Source organism: Podarcis bocagei (assembly GCF_964188305.1).
Source record: "Podarcis bocagei genome assembly, chromosome: 8".
Lineage (NCBI taxonomy): Eukaryota > Metazoa > Chordata > Lepidosauria > Squamata > Lacertidae > Podarcis > Podarcis bocagei.
The window spans coordinates 16,040,159-16,062,956 of NC_138133.1; the positions used below are offsets into that span (position 1 = coordinate 16,040,159).

At 45.7% G+C, this 22,798-nt stretch overlaps 1 protein-coding gene across 7 annotated transcripts in view; it reads right to left on the reverse strand.

The window, feature by feature from the left end:
- CDH18 (cadherin 18) overlaps window positions 1-22,798 on the reverse strand; it is a 686,153-nt gene that overhangs the window by 60,170 nt on the left and 603,185 nt on the right. For all 7 annotated transcript variants that reach the window (XM_081206324.1, XM_081206320.1, XM_081206319.1 and 4 more), the window contains 3 exons: window positions 12,782-12,949; window positions 5,963-6,150; window positions 1,807-2,060 (listed from right to left, as the gene is read on the reverse strand). In XM_081206324.1, the coding sequence (XP_081062450.1) occupies window positions 1,807-2,060; window positions 5,963-6,150; window positions 12,782-12,949 (610 nt within the window). The remainder of the gene's footprint in view (window positions 1-1,806; window positions 2,061-5,962; window positions 6,151-12,781; window positions 12,950-22,798) is intronic.

Here is a 22,798-nt window from a genome sequence, read left to right on the forward strand (position 1 = left end):
TCTGCAGGACACTTGGGTCACCAGAGACAAGGAATAGTTTTAACTCCCACATCACTAATGCCTCTGGATTCACAAGTTTATGTTCTGTCTCCTCCATATCAGTAAGCAGTGCCATTAACACACATGGGAGAAAAGTAAAAATTACAGCTAAGACTCCATTACAAGTGAAGGAAAACCCTCATATCTATCTCTGGCATTGGGCACATTAAACACAATGTGCCAGTGCTTTGAACATCTTTCTACACATGTGGGATCTTACAATATATATGACCTCTCTCCATTCATCATAATGGCAGGCATTTGGCTTCTCGAGAGCTTTCTTTGTATGCTCCTAATGCCAATAAACCCATCATAAAATGTTTTGCCTGATACTTACAAGTGAACAACTTTACAAATTCTGTGTCACCACACTACTCAATACACCATCTATTACTGTTTAAAAATAAGTATAAAGTGATGCATTATTTAACAGTAAGCAAAATGATGCATTTGGTTTGAGCCCAGGAATATATGCCATATGGAATGGACAAAAATGCCTAGTTCTTCCTTTGTAGGAGACTATATGAAGAGATGAAGCTGTCTTATAGAATCAAAATTTTGATCCACTTAGCCAAGTACAGTGCAAGTAGATAAATAGGTACTGCTGTGGTGGGAAGGTAAATGGCGTTTCTGTGTGCTCTGGCATCCATCACAGTGTTCCATTGCACCAGAAGCAGTTTGGTCATGCTGGCCACATGACTCGGAAAGCTGTTTGTGGACAAACACCAGCTCCCTTGGCCTGAAAAATGAGATGAGCGTCGCACCCCATGGCCAACTTTGCCTGGACTTAACCATCCAGGGGTCCTTTAACTTTTACCTTTACTCTATGAGTAGTCTAGAAAGGTCCCAAGCAGGTGTCATCCCAATTCCTCCTGAGATCCTTTTAATGTAAGATACTAAAGATTCAGCATGTGCTCTACCAGTAAACTATTATTCCTTTCTCAACTTGATTAGTAGTTTTGATACCAAACATAGGAGCCAACTCCTAGGGGGCTGAGGTCCCTTCGGCCTCCTCCAATAAAATATTTGAGAAGGGGCCAGCCCTCCCAAAGTTAATGGGCCTTGACATTCATGTGCCACATTTTGTGATCGGTTATACGGGGCAGGCCTTACCTGGGCCCTCCAATATTTCATTCAAGTTGGCACCCCTGCTAACAAAGTTGTATCACTCCCAAGCAAACTCTGGCGGTGAGAGACAGTAGGATTGTAGCCAGCCAGATGCACTGAGAAACAACAGATATGTAAAAGCATCTTTGGGGCAATGCCAAGGTTTTCCAAAGTACCATCAACCAATCAATAGTCCCCTCCCCCAAAGTAGCCCAATGAAGAGCGATCCTGTTGAGATTTAGCTAGAAAATGAAAACAGAAAACCGTGGGTGGTTGGGTGGGTGAGTTGGAATACAGAAGAGCATGTCTGTCAGGCTGATACCCTAAATTTTGTTCCAGCTCCCGCTGGTCACTAATATTAAGCAGGTAAGTCGCAATAAGTCTCTGAGTTTCAGTAACCCTTTCTATTGTTAGCGTATATGTGGGACATTTATTTTTACCCAACTTTACTTTCTTGAAGAAATTGTGATTACATTTGACCTACCATGCTTCAATAATAAAAATGTGTAAGCTCCAACACTTCTCATTTTTAATAAGGGATTGAGGAAGTTTTCCATAGTACAGCTTTATGAAGACTACAAATTTCCCACCTCACGGTTTCCCCACCTCCACCCCATACTATTTTTAGTTAACTGAAGATCTATGAATATACTAGCATACCTTACTACATTGTTCGCGCTGTCTGGGTCTTGTGCTGTAACTGTGCCCACCGCAGTCCCAATTTCTGCGTTTTCGTAAACATCCATGACATAGGAAGGCAAAGTGAACAATGGAGGCTCATCCACGTCCCCAACAATGATCTTCAACATAGTTACATCTTTAAAAGGTCCTAAGTGTGAGAAGCGGAAATCGAGGTGGGTATTTGCTCCTTCTATATTAAGAGTATAGGATTTCTTTTTTTCATAGTTCAGTGGCTGTGGGAAGAAAAGAAATTTCACATTACCACTGTGAGTTTGGGTTTGAGTTATTTCACAAAACGCATTATTTCGCTGCCTTATTTCCACCATCAGAGAGGGGTTTTCCAGCCTCAGAATTGCTTGTGTAATATAGTTTGAACAGACTTGATCACAGCATCCTTTACTGCACTTTACCTGTAGCACCTTTGTACTGTATTATAGTGGCAGGCTTTGGTAATGCTGAGTTTAACCCCTCCACTTCCTGTAGCTTGAAACTATGTACTAAGTGCATAATGGCATCTGACTCCTGGAAATAAATGAACACTCTTGAGTTTGCAATGAGATAACCACCTGCACCTGACTCGTGAAAAAGACGCGTGCACTGCCCCCCATATTTTATTTGAATTGGCACCCCTTGCTACAGTGGCAAGGCACAAACTATTAAAGTGAAACAGTTTTACAGCAATATCTATTGGACTAATGCAGAATATATCTGAAATTAAATCGGGCAGATGTAATTAATGGATGCTTAGGCCTGTAAGGATGCTGGGTGGCCCAATTGCAATGCTTCTGTACAACAATCATGACAACGTGGTTGGGATACCACTAATCATTATGTATTACCTAGTGTGTTAGCTGTATATCCTGCCTGATCCCCAAGGCACCAAGAGGCTTATGTACAGTGAAAGGAAACTTGCCTAATTGACAGTGCACAGTCCTGTGAAAGACTAGTCTGTGAAGCTTGCAAACCTTACACTTAATCCTATGGTCCTCGATTATCATCACACCCATAAACACTCAGATGGGAGTAGGTTGACTCAGCATCCTTCTATGAACCAATAACTGGTAAGGGGTGCTAGGATCCAGTTCCTACAGGATTCTGCACGGGCAAAGTTCAGAAAGATACCTTTGTAGAAAAGGAGTGGCCTCTTTCTGCATCTACGGGGTGGAACAGGTGCAGAACCCTTGTGCTCCACCTTCATTCCTGTCATCTAGAGCATGCTTGCCTGCTGGTTGCTGCTGGGGAATTCCCCTTGGCTGGTGGTATTGAGGGGCAGTCTTCCAGCAAAAGAGGGAAAATGTGAATAGGCCAATCAGCGGTCCCACTTGGAGGGTGGTGCTTCGCTGGCTGCCCAGGCATTGGCTGTTGCCCTGCCCAGCCTGGCAGCGGGGCTTAAAAGGCTGGCTGCGTGTGGCTTCCACAGTACAGTTGGCTGAAGAGCAAAACCTTCCAACCCACTCCTTTTTATCATCCTGTTTCAATTTCAGGCCAATTCTTACCATGCTTCTGAAATCTATATTCATTTTCAGGTTCTGCTTAGTGTCATTTTCCCTTTAGCTAGGTCTTATTGGTTTAACCAAAGGGGTTTTTTTTTTTGTACCTCCTGACCTTGCAATGGTTGCTAATGGTTGCCATATTTGAAGTCAGGAAGGAATTTACCTGTAAACAAATGTTTTGCCTTTCCCATAGCAAAATGTCACAAATGTTTAAGGCATTGGGTGGAATCCTAGTCTTCAAGCATGGGATGAAGTGGTATATCACCCAATATTGTATCAGTTGTGTATTCAGGGTACCCTGTTAGAGGGGACCCCGTGGAAGTCCCTGTCCAAAAACCAAGCATAGGGCAGATGGACCCATACTAGGTGGTGAACTGCATTGTAAAATTCAGAGAAGTATAGATTCTGAAAGATGGTTGTTTTTGTTTCGTTTTGTTAATGTACTGTTTTGAAAAGTGCAGGTGAGTTAAGTTCATTTTTAAATGGAAAGGGAGATTAAATTTCTCCCCATTCCTAGTTCTTGTTTTCAGCAGTGAGCACACTTGCCATAATTTACTAGAAGGTTACTCGATGAGTAATAGTAATGGTTTCTTGCCACTGATAGGAAGGAACAAATATAAAACTTGGGTCAGCCTTTCGAGATCATGAGAGCTTTCAGAGTTTCTATAGTTTCCCACCAGCTTTATCAACGGGATCAACATTTACAACACATTGAGGCCCAAGTGGTTCAGTTTATGTAGTGCTGTTTCTTAATATTGGCATATTTTATGGGATACCCTTTGACGCTGTTCAAAAGAAGGCTAAGAGAGGCCAGTGCTTATATATTCCTTTTATTCTAGCTAGTCTGTGGAATGGCACTGAATTTGGTGCATGCAGAATAATAAAACATCAAGGAGGAATATGCATGCTAATAGATTTCTCTGTATCATGCATTTCCATGATTGTTTCGATATACCGGTAAGTGGTATACAGGAGGGTGGGGTTGTTTTGCAGTGGGGTGAGGGAAGGTTAGTCTAAATATTTTTTTCCCCCAAAGAGGCAGTTCTGAAGCACTTTTCTGAAGTGCTTATTTTCAGCAGCCCAAGTATAATATTAGCCCAGCACTGCCACATGCCCTTTTGAACTGAAGACTACAATCCTATATATGCTCACCTGAGAGTAAGTACCATTGAACTCAACAGGGCATACTTTTGAGCACACGCACGCACACACATGCACAGGATTGAGCTGCCAGTCATTTGCCTCACCTGATATTTTGTGTGGCAATACAAAAACGGTCTCTTGGTGTTTGTGCCACAAGGACAAAATGTGGGGTAGGAAAATGGACATTTCCCACTTCTGATAATGTAAGATCAAAGGCAGCATTCACCCTTTGGAGAAAGGTCTGCATTTAGCACAGCACCAGTACTTTATCACGTCCTCCTTACACATCTCAAAAACATCTCAAATTGCATCTTTCAGGATCATGGCCCTCCTGAGATTCTGAAGCCATGGCCACTTTCATATTGTATACCAGAAGGTCCACTTTTGTCCACTGTTGTGTTAAAGACTGCACGGTTATGACAACAAAATAGGTCACACTCAGCACAAACTGTTAGGAAGTCTTGAATCCTGCTAAAAGACCTGCTCTGAGACACCTGGAGTTGATTATTTCTGACATAACCCCCTGTACACATACATGCTTCCATGACATCAACACACATTTATTAAAGCAGCTTGCTGCTTAGCCAATGATAACATAGGTTTACTGCTGCTCAGTCAGAAGTCCATTCCATTCTGATTTGTATACTTTTTTTAAAAAAAAATGTTATTACCGTATTTTTCTGTGTATAAGATGCCCCTATGTATAAGACACCCCCTATTTGGGGGGACTCCAAATTAAGAAAACACCCCCTCAGCACTACCCTTGTATAAGAGGAGACCCAATTTTAAACCTATTTTTTTTGGTTAAAAAACCTAGTCTTATACATGGGAAAATATGGTAATTATTATTTTTTTCAATACTTGGTACAGATATGACATCCAATATCATAAAGTGAGACAGAATGCATAATATCAGGTAAATAAAGGTGATGTCATTATCACCCAGTGACCAGAAATGCTTAGGAATCACATCTGACCACAAGGGTCTTTTGCAAAAGCAGAGGAAGTAATCTACCATATTGTTTATTAATATAAACAATGAAGAGGTTATCACATAATGGAGAAAGATTTCTGCATTTTTGGATCCCCTAACTTGTTGCTTGCACTCCATTGATTTTTGTGTGCTTCTTTGTATGCACCTTTCAATATAAAGTACACATTTTTTTGTGAATCTTCTGATAAAATACAGATTTTGTATGAATATTTTGTGCACTGAAACCACAGAAGTTGGAAAGCAAAAGAAATGTGTGAAGATAAAAGTGCTTTCAAGAATAAAAGCACTTGGGAGGCAAATCACAGTCCTTACAAATGTTTGCTTTCTCTATTTAAAAATGTAGCTTCACTCCAGTCCCTCTGTCTACACTTGGAGACAGCTCTGAGCATAAACGCATGGAACTATTGCTGTCACTTCCAGTTTGGCCCTAAGGCTGTGTTCCATGACAGCCCTAAGAGAATTTCATGTCTATCACATGTGAGCCTTTTCTAAAGGCTTTGCTTACCTTCTTCAAGGAAATAATCCCTTCTCGTGTTTCTTTGTCAGTTGATATGGAAAACACTCCGGAGCCATCCCCATTTATGACCGTGTATTTCATGTCTGCATTTGACCCCATGTCCGCATCATTAGCCTTGATCTTTCCTACTGCAGAACCAACTTGTGCCGACTCAGGAACATACAGCTGATAATGTTCTGGAAAATATATTCAGGCAACATTTCTAGCAATTCTGCTGCAATAACACTTCAAATTCTCAAACATCTCTTCTAAACGGGAAACATGATCGCCGAGTTTAGTGCAAATGCACCAAATATTATTTCACTAAACTGTGGTGCCTAGCTATGAAAGCTTTTCCTCACAGAATGAAAAGCACTGCTCTCTGACAGGAATAAAGTATTAAGAATATTAAAAAGAACTCTGCTAGATTAAATCATCAGGGCATAGCATTCTGAATGGGAAACTCAACATACAGAGCATGAAGGCAAAGGCACACTCCTGTTGTTCGTTCTCTGAAACTGATATGCACAGATCCAACAGCTATTGACAATCCACTGATCTATCTAAAGTCATCTAAAATATTAGCCATCACCACAACTTGTGGCAGTGAATTCCATTGGTTCATTATGTACTGTGTGAAAAAGTGCTTTCTTTTGTCTGTTCTGAAATGCTAATCAATTGGGTTATAAGAAAGTGCTAGGTTAAGTAATTTAAAACACAGCAAACAAAATTTTAAATCAACATAAAGCATCTAAAATCTACTCTTTTGTTTCACTGAATTGCTTGACATTCAGAGCTGTAGCAGCATGTATATCTTTCAGCCGCAAGAGAAAAATATAACCCTTTTGTGCTCTCTTCATTCTCTCTTCCCAAATGGCCAAGGAAACAAGGGCTGTAAATTTCCCCGAGTTAAAAGCTAAGCAATTTTAAAAGCCTGGAGTGAATTCTCCTCCTCCCACAATGATGTGTCTTGCAATTGTGAGAAACTTTTACTACTCAAAACTTTATAGCACTCAGCCAAACCAGATTATATCTCAAATGAACATTCATGCACCCCACCAGCCGACCTTAATGTAAAAAGAAATAAAAGCTTATCCAGAGCCATGGGGCTGAGAAAGGTGCAATTATGGCTACTACGGCTTTTGCAGTGCAGCTGAGATAACACTTTTCAGTTCACTTATGCTACCTTGAGAAAATGAGGAGGGGGCATAATTACATAACTATTCAAAAAATTAATATCCATAGGAAATATTGCAAAAAGAATAGGAGAGGAATGAACCTTAGGAAAACCTATATATTATTAGCAGCAAAAAGGTTGTGCTCATCTCTCTCTCTCTTTCTCTCTCTCTCTCTCTCTCTCTCTCTCTCTCTCTCTCTCTCTCTCTCTCTCTCTCACACACACACACACACACACACACACACGTGATGTATCACAGAATACTCTCTATACTTCTCTTTGTGGAAAACCACCATAACTGTCCTTTCTCAGAGACTACAGTTCTATGCATATGTATTTGGTGCAAAACTCCTAGAATACAGTGCAATTTACAATCAGCAGTGCACAGTATAAAACCATGAGTTTTATATATGTTGTGTCATTTTTAGCACCATCATCTTTAGCAGATTTTCATTAACCAAAATTCGATTAATGGTAATGTAGTCTTTGACGGTCTTGATGACCTTTTACTCCCACAGTTTGGTAAAAGATATAGGATGGCCTATGTGCAGAATACTATCTGTATATGTGTCCCTCTCCATGTGCAAGCAGAATATCAACTGGGTTAAAATAAATGGCAACTCTACATTTCAGCCAAGCTTCTCTGATAAAGGACACACAGACCAGATATGAAACCTACTCCTACTTTATGATGTAGGAACAGTTCAAATATCTCAAGAAAATATTGGACAGTGTGAAATAAGGACAAAGCAACATGAAAAATCAACAAAAGAAGAAATCGTTTACAACTGTTTCTGCAATAACAAAATCTTATTCATACCTGGGCAGGCTTACCTAGACATATTTTGGCCTGTTATATTACTCTGCTATAAAGGCTGTATGGGTTAGTCATCTACAGTTTATTCCAGTTCAATACCAGATTTTAAAAAAATGTTTCTGGTTATGGGGTACTTCTATTTCTGGATGGAATTATTTACATGTAGGGCAAATCTGTCTATTTCAGCCTCTATCTGTTTTTCAATTTTCCAATCTAAAGTTCAGTATGTATTTCCACATTCGGGTTTGTTTTTAATGTCTTCATGAAAATTCACCAGCATTTTACTGCAAAGTTCTCTTAATATACACATTTCTCTATGTGATTTTGCATTTTTTTGAATACTGATTTTCACTAATATAACAATTTTTCATTCAATATTTTCAGCAATGTGTGCATTGTTCTGCACACTTTACCCTAGTACATGCACTTTCGTGCACATTACTTGGTTGGATAACTGCACTGCAAAATTCAGAGACATGCGAAATTTAAAGGATGTTTCAATTCATGTACAGTGGTACCTCGGGTTAAGTACTTAATTCGTTCTGGAGCTCCGTTCTTAACCTGAATCTGTTCTTAACCTGAAGCACCACTTTAGCTAATGGGGCCTCCCGCTGCTGCTGCTGCTGCGCGATTTCTGTTCTCATCCTGAAGCAAAGTTCTTAACCCGAGGTACTATTTCTGGATTAGCGGAGTCTGTAACCTGAAGCGTATGTAACCTGAAGCGTATGTAACCCGAGGTACCATTGTATTGGACAGTGTGATTTACATAGGTTCACCTTTAAATGAGAACTGAATCAATTTTCTCCCCCAACCTTATCGGTCTTTCTTCTTGCAGCAATCATGACTTGTCTGTGGATAAATTTCAGCATGCCAGGACTTGCTCACATGTAGGGGTCTCTGTGATTGAGGCAGCTATGCACCTGGGTGTCCCAAGTGCACAGAGCCCTTACTTGCAAAGAGGGAATTTCTCCATAGACATTCATGCACAACATGTGGTTCTTACAGAAAGAAGACCTCAAGGCAGAGAGAAGTACTAAAAGTGTGACCAGTTCCACCATTAACATGGGTATGCCCTACATGCATGTAATACATCCATAGGGCTATAGTGAAGGTTACATGTGGTTTGACCACGAGGACTTCTCCCTGTGTGTGGGTCTTGGCTGCCAACATTCTCTGGCTGGTTGAGGGCAAAACAGTTGTATACATCTCTTCTAGGTTGGTTTTGGAAGTCACAGAAAGGTAAGAGGGGTCATTTTGGAAACCCCTGCCACAAATTTTCTAATGAAAGGAGAGAGAGCCTCACATACTAGTCCCCAGACTAGCTGCTCATGGGTGCCCTGGTTTGCTAGTGGAGCCTAGAGTGATATATGCTGCAAACGTCTCTACATTTCCACGGTGTAGACTGCGTCTGAAGACAATTTGTCTCCTTAACAGTGTTCCTCCCCTTCTCAATTTCACAGACCGCCTGTCTTCTCATTTGCGATCACATAACATTCATTCAGCAACTGCTCACATAAAAAAATAATTATGGAGGCTCCAGTTACGACTCCACAGTTAAGTTTGTGGTGAGCTGTGCACTTAAAGTAGGAAATAGACTTCATTGCCATGCATAAAGAATACAGCAGATCTTCATAAAAACTACACCACTTATTCTTTCAAGCTTCAATTCAGCAAAGCGTTTAACCGAATGGCTATCACTTAAGACCATGCTTATTAAAAGAAGGCACATGCTTGAAAATTACACTTCCTTGAAGAAAACCACTAAAACAGGCTTCTCAATACTGGTTGTGGTTTCTTAGAATTTACAAGTAGCCCCCTTAAGTAAATTTGTCAAGACAATTTTTAAAAACTGGGGGCAGGGCGGGGAAGCAGGTTATTGTTTTGTTTTGTACTTGTTCTTGTTTTGATTATGTGTTTTGTATTTTGATCTTGTATTTTTATCCTGTGAACTGCCTTGAGATCTACGGATGAAGGGTGAAATATATCTTGTGTGTCGGGGCCCCATGACCACCCCGTTCCCTAGGGATTAAAGAATGAGAAAATACACAGAATGTTGATTCTATGGGATCGAATAAGGCCACAACTTTATTGGTTACAGATGTGAAGGTTTGGCCCTAGGCACTGGGCTAAGTCTCCACAAATACCACTCCAGCCCATCTGCTAGGAGTGTCTCTAAGAGTGAAACCAACCAATAGTAGTAAGCTACTGTAAGCATTGTAATATAGGAAGCTGCTATAAGCATTGCTGAACAGTTTATTTATTTTTTAACAATACACAGTGTTGTAAAAAAACAACAACAACGTAGTGAACTGATCAAAGATAAGTGTTCCTAATGAATAAACACTTGGTATCTCAAACACTGCGAGGGACTGACTCTTTTCCTCTCTAAATGATGCCCCTGTTTTTCCTTTGAATATAATAAAGACAAATGGACCACAGTCAAAGAGTGCTGTAGACTAATTAACTAAGTAATTTACAAAACTAAAGAGTGTGCCACGAAAGCTTGTTCCCTCATTCCTTTGAGACGGTGGTCTTGTTAATACATTAGCAGAGCAATGTGGCTTGATCTTACAGTGCTCTAACAATGACTTAAGGCAGGAATTGTGTGGGATGGGCAGATGAGGTGGACACTACCCATGTCACTATTGGTGGTTTTGACTGGGCAAACTGGGAGCTGAGGTTCAGGTTGCCTGGACTTCAGGAAAAGGAATGACAAGAATGGGCAAGGGGACAGTGAGGTGTGCTTCCCTGTGCATCAGTGGAAATAAAAAGGAGCAGCAGGCAAGAAATAATAATGAGGCAATTTAAATTTATTAAACTCACAGCAAGATCTTCAGAAAAATGTTCAGGCATAAAACTAGGGTTGCCATATTTCAAAAAGTAAAAACCATGACACCCCAAAGCTTGCTGAGATTTTTTTAGGAAGCCCTGAAATTCCGTCTTTGAAATCCTGGCCAGACATAGGCAGCTCTAATAAAACCCATGAATGGAGTGACAATGTTATAAACATCATTGACACTGTCCATAAAGTATGTCATGTTTTTCAGTATTTTCTATAACTTTCTGGACCTTGTCATTTTGACTCGCTTAAGACAGTGGCTCGGTTTGCATGTAATACAGAGTCAAACTATCGCTTAGCCTGAAGGCGCAAATGTGCATTTAGAAAATCATGGCTCCTTCACCCCTAGTCCTTCGGTTGCCATGCAGCAGATACCAAACGATCGTTTGACTTAGCATTAAGTACAAATGAGGCCAACATTTAATACTCACAATTGTGGAACTCTGCCTGTCTATTCCTCCTGTCCCCTACATTTGATACTTTCTATATAGACCCATTTGAAAGAGTATGTTAAAATGACAAAGCTATCTTCTTTGGACAGGTCCCAAACTGTCAAAAATTTATCACGCCAAACCTGCCCCCATAATGCTTTCTCCTTCAGACACTACTCACCGCTGGCTCAAGCACATGCAGAGTGGAGATTGTAAAATGCTATGCTGTCCTCCAAGGCTTGTATTTTTTAACACTGTTTTTCTATGAAGGGACTTGTTTTCACTCCCGAAATAACCCAGTGTCTTTGCCTCAAGCGAGGCAGGATAGTCCAACTAGTTATTGTCATTCAGGAAGCAGGGATCCGAGCAGATTTTGTTCATCTATTACTTGAGCCATCTACTTCGGCCACCAAAAGCATCTATTTTGGTCTCCCCCACCTTGCTCTAGTCTAGTTTCCAGCTGAGAAAATTGTTCAGGGTCAGCATGCTGAGAGACTCACCATCTAACTTCTCCAACTCCTAGCCAGCTTTGCCCTTAATAAAAGGTGCAGAGCATTTGCTATTTTTAAATAAAGAACAATTAGTTTCAAGTACATTGGAAACTTGCTGCATGGAGTATTTATTTGTTCATACGAGGAAGGAAAATCAATGTCTGGGACACTAAACATTTAAATGAAGTCCTATCAGTCATTTACTATTCTTTAAGGAGGCAAGATCAACAACTTTATGATCTACCTGAAGAAACATCTGCAGCCTGAAATTTAGCAAGGTCACATACTTGGTATTTGAAAGATATGGAGCAGGCAAAATTCAAAATGCCTAAATAATGCTTCTTAAGTCATTAACACATGCTTGTCTGCGGTTCCAGACACTTGCACTAACTAGTAACGCCAAATGAACTTAGTAGGCTTTACTTCTGAGTAACCATCCTTTGAATTGTACTGTGAACACCATTCATTATTGAAATTAGTCAATTATAACCAGAAGCAGTTTGATGGGTAGCGGCAAAACTGCTATCCTAGCTTTCTGGTAGGTGCAACACTGGTGCTTACTGGGAGGGAGAGGAGTGGCAGTTGGAGAGGTTGGTACGATGCAAACACACCGGTAGGAATTCTAGATAGGCTCTGACAGTGTGTTTGCACCATCCTAACTGCCTGGACAATATGAGTGTAGTCACATATTCCCCATCCCCAAGCTTTCCCTTTGCTGATTTCACTGATTTGGATTTGATATCCTGCTTTATCACTACCCTAAGGAGTCTCAAAGTGGCTAACAATCTCCTTTTCCCTTCCTCCCCCACACCAAATAGGCTGGGAGACTTCAGAGAAGTGTGACTAGCCCAAGGTCACCCAGCAGCTGCATGTGGAGGAGCAGGGAATCGAATCCGGTTCACCAGATTACCAGTCGACTGTTCTTAATCACTACACCACACTGGCTCTCTGTTGATTATTCACAGCTCATCCTGCTTCTTAACCAAATACCCCCGAAATGAATGCAACTCTTAATTACTACAAGCAAAGGTTTAGTCAGGAGGAGAAAAAAATCAGATCAAACCTTTACATACTCTGAGGGAACCTGGGGGGATTGTCGTTGACATCGGTGAGGGTGATATTGACTGTGGTTGATCCAGACAACCCTCCAACTTGTCCTGCCATATCTTTGGCTTGAATGACAACCGAATAATGTTCTCTGGCTTCTCTGTCCATGTTATGCAAGGCTGTCCTGATGACTCCTGTGATGTTTAACAAAAGGAGAAAGAGAAGGAGAGGCAAGAAGGGGGGGAAAAGAGAAGTATTATTTCTCATTTTTTTTTATAAAGGCATAAAAGGAACAGATACTCTCACAGCTCCTCTCACCTACAGAATGACACCTTAGGAGAACCTGATGTTAGAAAAAACAGTCACCATCTCTAACAAATTTTGCTTTGCATTCAGCCCGTTTTCAGTCTCCCCTGTACTGCATCTGTTGGAGAGGGAAAATGGCTCATATTGACATTATGAAGAAATGTCAACCCCCACTGCACCGTTGCCTTCAAAGGAAAATGGGGTAGCATTTGATAGTCAGCTTGCTGGAGGGTATGTGGAAATTATTTTTTAAAAAAACCAAAGTAAAAACACCCCTGTTACAAAGAAGTATAATGTATGGATATATGGTTGATCTGATCCATGCAAAGCAGAAAGAACCCTAGATGCAATGCCAAAAAAGAATATCATTTCACTGCATATAATTGCTTTAGCAGCAGCTTAATTGAATTATTAATGAATGCAATATTGTGCCTTATGTGTGAGGTCTTTAAAAGAAAATTTGATTTTGGAAACGGGAGCATGTTTTGTTTGCCATTGATAACGTAGCTGCACTCTCATGAATGACTCTGGGAAATTATGTAATTATGTAAATTGTGAAAGTGATGCCAACACATGATGACCTTTTTAGGAAAGCTCAAAGTCAGTGGGCTTCAGCGCAACATCACTTCATATACTGAAAAGCTACATATAATTCTAATGTATACATTCCCCTTCGCCAACTGAGGCTTGCCTTAGTTGTTTTGGCTCGTTAACTGAGACTTCATTCCTATGCACATTTACCTAGGAGTTCAGGACAGCTGAATTTTGCAATCGTCCATACAGAAAATTGGGCTCAGCGACCAACTTTGTACACCAAACTTTCAAGCCATTTTTGCATATAAGTCCAGCATCTGCACTTGACCCCCTCTGGCAGCTGACAAGGGGCCCCCAACACCTTGCCAGGATACAGTGCTGATGCTTGCCCTGAGCCCCATTTACTCATCTGAATGAGTGCGCAAACTTTGAAGTTGCTAAACTACAGCTCCCAATAGCTTGAACTATATACCCATTCCAAATAGAAACAATAGAGAATGTGCTTCTCCAGTGTCTTTATTACAGAGACATTCATACTAGCCTCAGCTTACCATTACTGCATAAGTACCCAGGGCGCACAGGACAATTCGATACCTCCCTGCTGCTTTCAGATACCAATCCTGCTACAACATGCAACGTTGCCAGATTCTGCACAGCAGCACTCAAAATTTCTCAGATGATGACCCGTGCCACAAACTAGATATAATGAGCACTCGTGTCAGGGGTTTAGGAGCAGAGGCACGGGCAAGGGAGGAAACAGAGAGCGAAGGGGAGGAGGCAGAAGAAAAGATGAGTGATGACGACGACCCGAGATCTCCTAGTCTTTCCAGTGAATCAGAGGATTCACAGAAAGGAGCACCAGTGGCCAGGGCAAGGGGGGAGTCAAGGGGGGCACCCCAGGAAGATAGAGCCAGAAGGGACTCAGGGGGGAGCAGCTGGAAATCGGGACCAGCGTCACCGCCAGGAAGCAGGGAAGAGGAAGGGAGCCAAGGGGGAAGCGCTGGCAGCTCGCCACAGGAGGGAGGGCATGAGTCAGGAGTGGCCACACCTCCATCGGGGAGCGAAGAAACGGTTAAGAGGAAGGTGGAAGGTTGGGCGCGCGCGCCAAGCTCAAATGCAGAGGAAGGCGGCGCAGTAAGCAGCCCCGAAAGGGAACCAGGTCCTAAAGCCCGGCGCAAGGAGGCAGGAGGGTCCGGGTCAGCGTCAGAAGAATCCCGGAAGGAAGAAGCCCCGGGGGGTAGAGGGACCCAGAGGAGGACAGTCAGGCGGAAAAGGTGGAGCAAGGCTAGGATATTAAGCTGGTGCACAAGGGGCGGAGATTCAGACGGAGCTTCGCCGATCTAGCTACTAGACGTAGAGTTTGCGCGCAGCAGCGTGAGAATGGAAACTGTAATTCAATAAAGACTTTTACTTAATGATCGCTGGCTAGCGTGATCCTCTGTGAGCTAGGATCTTCAAGCAGCTCTGACAGTAAGCTCCGTCACTCCATTGTGGGCATCTACAGCCTCGAGGAGGGGAGAGAAACAGGTGCCTACTAGCGAGCTCACGAACGGCAGACGACATGACGGCTGAGCAGCAGATAGAGGACCTCAGAAAAGCAGTGGCACAACTGAACGCCGAGGTTCTCGCATCCAGGAAGAGAGAGGAGGAGGCAGCTGCCGCCTGCAGGGATCTCCAGGTCAGGTTAGACGTGCTGACAAAGCAGACACCCCGGCAGGAGGGAATTGGGTTGGCGAGACGGACAGGCGGGCTGGTCTCTCACTTCGATGGGAACCTGCAACAGTATCCCAACTTTAGAGCCGACGTACTGTGCGCACTGCAACTGCTGCATAAAGACTTTAGAGATGAACAAGAGAGAGTGGGGTTCATCATGTCCCATCTGCATGGGGATGCGAAAGCATGGCTACGTAATTTATGGAGAGATAAGGATCCGGCGCTCCAGAATGCGGATGCCTTTATTAAAGCGATGGATGGGTGCTTTTTATCAAGTATTGACGTGGATCTGGCACGGAAGGAGGTGCATGGGCTGAGACAAGGGAGGGCCAGCGTCAGGCAGTATCATGCCCGCTTTTTCGCCTTGGTCAGTGCCCTGGAATGGGACAGAGATTCGGCTCCTGTAAGAGACCTCTTTTGGGAGGGGCTGCACAACTCGATTAAAGATGAGATCGCGAGGGGGGAGAGACCCCGAACCACCCAGGAGGTCGTTCAGAGGGCACTGGCAGTGGGGGTGAGGCTGGAAGGACGTCCGTGGAGCAAGGACGAAGGGCGTGGAGGGCGCGAACCAGCCGGGGGCCCCTCCTTCCTTCCCAGAGAAGCAGCGCGGGCGCAATCCACGCCTCCGCCAGGAGGAGGAGCCGAACCTATGGAGGTTGGAGGTGCAAGGGCTCAGTCAGCAACCAGAGCCCTAGCACCGGCAGCAGTGAAAGCGAAGCCTCTTAGAGGGAACAGGAAGTGTTACGTCTGTGAGGAACCAGGGCATATGGCAAAAGAGTGTCCCCAGAGGCCCCACAAGCTCACTGCAGCCTCAGCAATGGTGACTGCAGCAACGCAGCAAGGAGGACCACAGCAGGGAAACGACGCAGTCTGGCTGGAGGAAGAGGCACTGGGGCCCAGCCAGACGTGTTAGTGACGCAGTCCCCAGAGATTTTACAACCCGTGAACCCCCTCCCGCCCAAACCAGTAGTGAGGCTCACAGCATCTCTCCAGCTGCCCAATGGAATCACCATAGACGTGCCAATCACCATTGACTCAGGCAGCAATGCGGACTTTATAGGGCAGGACTTTGTCGACAGGCACGCTGTGCAGTTGCTGCCGGCCACACTGCCCCTGCAGGTTGTCACGGTGGATGGCAGGGAGCTGCTCGGGGGGCAAGTGGTGAAGCAGACGCCACCAATGGTGATGCGACTTGGGAATCACAGAGAAATCATCAGCTTCAACGTCACTCAACTATCTGACACGCCCGTTGTATTGGGCATGAGTTGGCTGGACAAGCACAGCCCAACGATGGCTTGGTACCAGAGACAGCTGACCTTCGGCTCTTCCTTTTGTGCTGAACACTGCATCGTGCCCAGGCAGGAAGGAGAGGAAGAGGAGTCACAGCTGCTGCTAGGCACGCTGCAAGCGATTCCCCACAAGTACGCTGAATTTTTGGAAGTTTTCTGCGAGAAGGAGGCAGACAGGCTACCCCCTCACAGACCATATGACTGCAAAATTGACCTGCTGCCGGGGGCGGCGCTGCCTAAAGGGAGACTGTATTCCATGTCAGAGGACGAACTGCAAGAACTCAAGGAGTTCATTGATCATAATTTGCAGCGCGGCTTCATCCGGGAGTCCAAGGCAGTGGGGGGCAGTCCCGTATTCTTTGTTAAGAAGCGGGACACGCCCCAGAAGAGACTCGTAGTGGATTACAGGATTTTGAACAGTGTGACTAGGCCATCGGACTTCCCCATGCCCCGAATTGACGACCTCCTCGCAAAGGTACGGAAGGGCAGAGTGTTCACCAAGTTGGATCTGAGGGGGGCGTACAACCTCATTCGCATGCGGGAGGGTGATGAGTGGAAGACAGCCATGTTCACGCCACTGGGGACCTACGAATATAGAGTTATGCCTTTTGGATTGCAAAATGGCTCCCACGTTTTTCAAGCATTTATGCATCACGTGTTGGCGGGACTTCTCTACAAGACGTGCGTCTGTTTCTTAGATGACATCCTGATCTTTTCGGAGTCGCAGCAGGAGCATGACAAACACGTCAAGGAAGTGCTGAGCAGGCTAAAGCAACATAGGCTCTACGCCAAGCTGGAGAAGTGCCAATTCGACGTGACGGAGGTGGATTTTCTGGGCTACAAGCTGTCTGACAAGGGGCTCGCCATGGACAGCGCCAAGGTTCGAGCGGTGTTGGATTGGAAGAGCCCGCGCAACCGGAAGGAGGTCCAACGGTTTGTCGGCTTTGCGAACTTCTATCGCAAGTTTATCAAGGGCTTCGCGATGCAGACGGCGGCCATCACTGACACGCTAAGCTCCAAGAAAAAGAAGTTCATTTGGACAGAGCAGGCGGAGCAGTCCTTCCAGGCACTCAAGCGTCTCTTCGCGTCGGAAGAGCAGCTGCTTCATGTCAACCCCAGCAAGCCGATGAGGGTGGAGACAGACGCTTCGGACAGAGCCGTGGGGGCGGTCCTGCTGCAGAAAGACCCGCAGGGGGTGTGGCGACCGGGAGCGTTTTACTCCAGGAAGCTCAGCAAGTCCGAGCAGAACTACACCATATGGGACAGGGAGTTGCTGGCCATTCACGCAGCGTTCAAGGCGTGGAGGCACTTTCTAATCGGCGCCAAGCACACGGTGCAGGTTTGCACGGACCACAAGAATCTAGAGCACTGGCGCACGGCACAGTTCCTGAACCAGAGGCAGATACGTTGGGCTGAGTTCTTTGCGAACTTCGACTTCCGAATAGAGTATGTCCCGGGGGACACCAACATCATGGCAGACGCTCTCTCCCGTAAGCCACAGTATCTGGAGGACACAACACCAGCGGCCGCCATGCACATCTTCGCACCGACAGTGTGGGCGTGCGCCGCGGCGACCGTGGACCTAGAGGCGGTGCGACGAGCGTTGCAGGGGGACTCCTTCGCACAAGCAAAGATGGCAGAGGTGCAAAGGGGCAAGGCAGCGGCCGACGGTTTCCAGCTAAGAGATGGATTGCTCATCCGTAAAGGGGCCATCTACGTGCCGGGAGACGAACTTCGAGCCAAGGTGCTGCAGCAGCTGCACGACGCGCCCACGGCCGGGCACTTTGGCAAGGAGAAGACGGTGGAATTAGTAGCCAGGGATTTCTGGTGGCCTGGAATGAGAGGGGAGGTCGCAGACTACGTGGCGAGGTGTGACACCTGCCAGAGGGCCAAGCCAGTGCACAAACCGCCGGCCGGACTGTTGGAACCGCTGCAAACTCCGGTCGAACCTTGGGAAAGGGTGGCCCTGGACTTTGTCACGGATCTGCCCAGCTCAAGGGGCAAGACGGCAGTGCTGGTGGTGGTGGACCTGTTTTCCAAGATGGCCCATTTCATTCCGTGTGCTAAGGTGGCCACGGCGGAGCAAACCGCCAAACTGTTCATAGACCACGTGTTCAAGGTTCACGGTCTGCCACGGTCTATTCTGTCCGACCGGGGGCGGCAGTTCATCTCGAATTTCTGGCAGAAGCTGATGGGCTTCCTGAACGTCAAGATCAACCTGGCGTCGGCGAGACACCCGCAGACCAACGGGCAAGCGGAGCGGGTCAATGCCATCATGCAGCAGTACCTGAGATGTTATGCAAATCAACAGCCTGCGACGTGGGTGGATTACCTGCCGCTTGCCGAGTTCGCCTACAACAACACGAAGCACGTGTCCACGGGGGTCACGCCGTTCTTCGCCAACAACGGGAGGCACCCCAGAACCTTCCCGGGACTGGAAAGAATGGGGGAGGGGGAGCCGCAGACAGCAGATGCGTTCGCGTCGGAGCTGCAGGAAGTCCACGATCAGCTGAGGCGCCACCTGGAGCTGGCCAAGCACGCATACAAGGTACAAGCAGACAAGCACAGAAGGGTTGGAGAAGAGCTCCACGTGGGAGACTGGGTTTGGTTAGCAGCCCACGCAGTGCCGGCCAGGTCGTTGGCCAAGAAGAAACTAGGGCATAAGCAACTGGGGCCCTACCAAGTCGAAGAGCAGGTCAACCCGGTAGCTTTCAGACTGGCACTTCCGGAGGGTTCCAGAATGCATCCGGTATTCCACAGATCGGTGCTCACTCCCTACAAGGCACCGCACAGGTTCCAGGAACCCGGAACGGCGCCGAGTCCGGCCAGAGACAGAACAGGGCACGCGGGTGTGGCACAGAAGGAGCGCATCAACGAAGTCACGGAGATTTTGGACTCCAGATGGGGGGAAGAGGGGGTAGAATACTTTCTCGCCAAGGAGGGCACCCTGGCCAGTGCGAACAGCTGGGTGCCGGGCTACGCCTTAGACGAACCTCTGCTCAAAGACGAGTTTCATGCCCTCTTCCCACATAGACCTATGCCAGCAGACTTTTTCGACGACTGGCTTTTCACGCCCACGCTTTCGGCCAGCACGTTCCGGGGGTTCGACTCGGACGAGGAACCGACACGAGACGTCCGTTCCCCGGAGGGGTCACCCTCGGGATCCGCCTCAGAACCCTCGTATTGGTGGGACGATAGGCCAGAGGAGCAGTTCCGCAGAAAGTGGCTGGAATGCTCAGGACGAGCAACGCCGCCAGGAGGAAGTGAGGGAGAGACGGACATGGACATTTTCGGGGACGACCCTGGTTTCGAGCACGGCGGCACAGAGATGGAAGCGGAGGTGACTGTCGTCGACGAGAGCAGGGAGGAAGAACCGGAAGACTTCAGATGGAGGCCCGCCACGGGAAGCGACCGATATCCGACGTTCGTCCCTTTGCAACAGCAGCCCCCAGCTCCAGCACCGGAAGGAGGGGAGGGGGGAATGGGGGGCTTCGAGGGGGGGATGGATGTCAGGGGTTTAGGAGCAGAGGCACGGGCAAGGGAGGAAACAGAGAGCGAAGGGGAGGAGGCAGAAGAAAAGATGAGTGATGACGACGACCCGAGATCTCCTAGTCTTTCCAGTGAATCAGAGGATTCACAGAAAGGAGCACCAGTGGCCAGGGCAAGGGGGGAGTCAAGGGGGGCACCCCAGGAAGATAGAGCCAGAAGGGACTCAGGGGGGAGCAGCTGGAAATCGGGACCAGCGTCACCGCCAGGAAGCAGGGAAGAGGAAGGGAGCCAGGGGGGAAGCGCTGGCAGCTCGCCACAGGAGGGAGGGCATGAGTCAGGAGTGGCCACACCTCCATCGGGGAGCGAAGAAACGGTTAAGAGGAAGGTGGAAGGTTGGGCGCGCGCGCCAAGCTCAAATGCAGAGGAAGGCGGCGCAGTAAGCAGCCCCGAAAGGGAACCAGGTCCTAAAGCCCGGCGCAAGGAGGCAGGAGGGTCCGGGTCAGCGTCAGAAGAATCCCGGAAGGAAGAAGCCCCGGGGGGTAGAGGGACCCAGAGGAGGACAGTCAGGCGGAAAAGGTGGAGCAAGGCTAGGATATTAAGCTGGTGCACAAGGGGCGGAGATTCAGACGGAGCTTCGCCGATCTAGCTACTAGACGTAGAGTTTGCGCGCAGCAGCGTGAGAATGGAAACTGTAATTCAATAAAGACTTTTACTTAATGATCGCTGGCTAGCGTGATCCTCTGTGAGCTAGGATCTTCAAGCAGCTCTGACAACTCGTATTAGACTGATAGCTATAGTCTTACATATACTAACCTTTTATGCTCTTTAACTCTTGTCTAATCTTCCTAAACCTTCTTTTAGACTTATTTTGGATTCTTATAGACTTTTGTACAGTTGTACCTTGGAAGTCAAACGGAATCCGTTCCAGAAGTCCGTTCAACTTCCAAAACCTTCGAAAACCAGAGCACGAGTTCTGATTGGCTGCAGGAAGCTTCTGCAGCCAATCGGATGCTGTGGAAGCCCCGTCGGACGTTCGGCTTCCAAAAGAACATTCAAAAACTGACTTCCAAGGCTGTTCGACTTCCAAGGTACGACTGTATATACTTTCTGTTTTAACTTTTTTAAGATTTTAAATGATTGTACCCCTCCCTCCTTACACTGGTCTACAGCTGTAATAAAGATCTGTTGTTGTTGTATATCCATTGTATGGAAATTGGTAACAGGACAGTGAAAATGGATTCTACTCACCCTAATGGTGACCAAGAGACTGATACCATAAAAAGTTTTCTTCAACAGAGGGACTCCCCCCCCCCCGCCCACACACAAAAGAAAATTATCTTCAGATGACAGACATCATTTACCCAAACACTTCTGGGTTCTCCAGGAAATGCTCTCTTAGTTTCATTTAATAAGGAGCTTTCTCCTTATTAAATGAATCCACATTCATCTCCTGCTGTATTACTGTTAAATATACTCCTTGAAAAGTAGGGCACATCATCAAGGCACAATTTCTGCATACATTATAGCACTCAAGAAATCAGTCCAACAGGAAAGGAGTAAAAACAAAATTGTACACTTACCAATATCGCCCAAGGCCTTTAGCTATATGTACCAAGACTTACAATTTATACTTGCATCGTGTTCAATTAAATCTCAATCTCCTGAACAGAACAACATCTTTAGGTCTAAATATGTGGCAAGGTCCATGCTATTAGTAGCACTGGCGCTAGCCTCAAACATCTACCATGATTATCCAGTAATCCAATATTGCCTCTTGACAGATCCATGGAACATTATCTAACTGTGATAGATAGGTGATTTGTGAGGCTCTTCAATGATTCCACAGACACATCCTGGAATAAGCCCAATATTTAATTACTTTTATGTAATCACACACATTGGTCCCAGAACTATTTAGGTTTCTAAGCATAGTGTTGATGACACTAGATTTGTTCCCATATGAACAACCTTAGGCATGTCTAAATGGCCTCGGCCCAGTATACCTGAAGGAGCGTCTCCACCCCCATCATACACCCAGGACACTGAGGTCCAGCTTTGAGGGCCTTTCTCTCACTGCGAGAAGTGAGGCTACAGGGGACCAGGCAGAGGGCCTTCTCAGTAGTGGCACCCGCCCTGTGGAACGCCCTCCCATCAGATGTCAAGGAAATAAACAACTATATGACTTCTAGAAGACATCTGAAGGCGACCCTGTTTAGGGAAGTTTTTAAAGTCTGATGTTTTATCATGTTTTTAATATTCTGTTGGGAGCCGCCCCGAGTGGCTGGGGAAACCCAGCCAGATGGACAGGGTATAAATAATAAGTAGTAGTAGTAGTAGTAGTAGTAGTAGTAGTAGTAGTTGTTGTCCAGAAGTAAATAAATCCCATTGAGTTCAATTTACTCCTAAGGCAATTGTTTAGAACAGTGTTTCTCAACTGGGGGCCATATGGTGCCCCATGGCCCCCTCCCCCAGATAGTTCAAAGGGACCACAGGTGAAATTATATAATTTATATAATCATTTAAAAAAATAAAAAATAAAGCATGTTTTATTTACAAGAAAAATAGCTACCTTTCTACAGGTAGGACAAGGACACCACAGGAAGGAAACAAAGTTGAAAAAAGGTTGAGAAACACTGGTCTAGAGGACTGAAGAATTCAACAGGAATTAGAAAGCAACAATAGCTTAAATCCCATTATATAAAACTTTAAAAT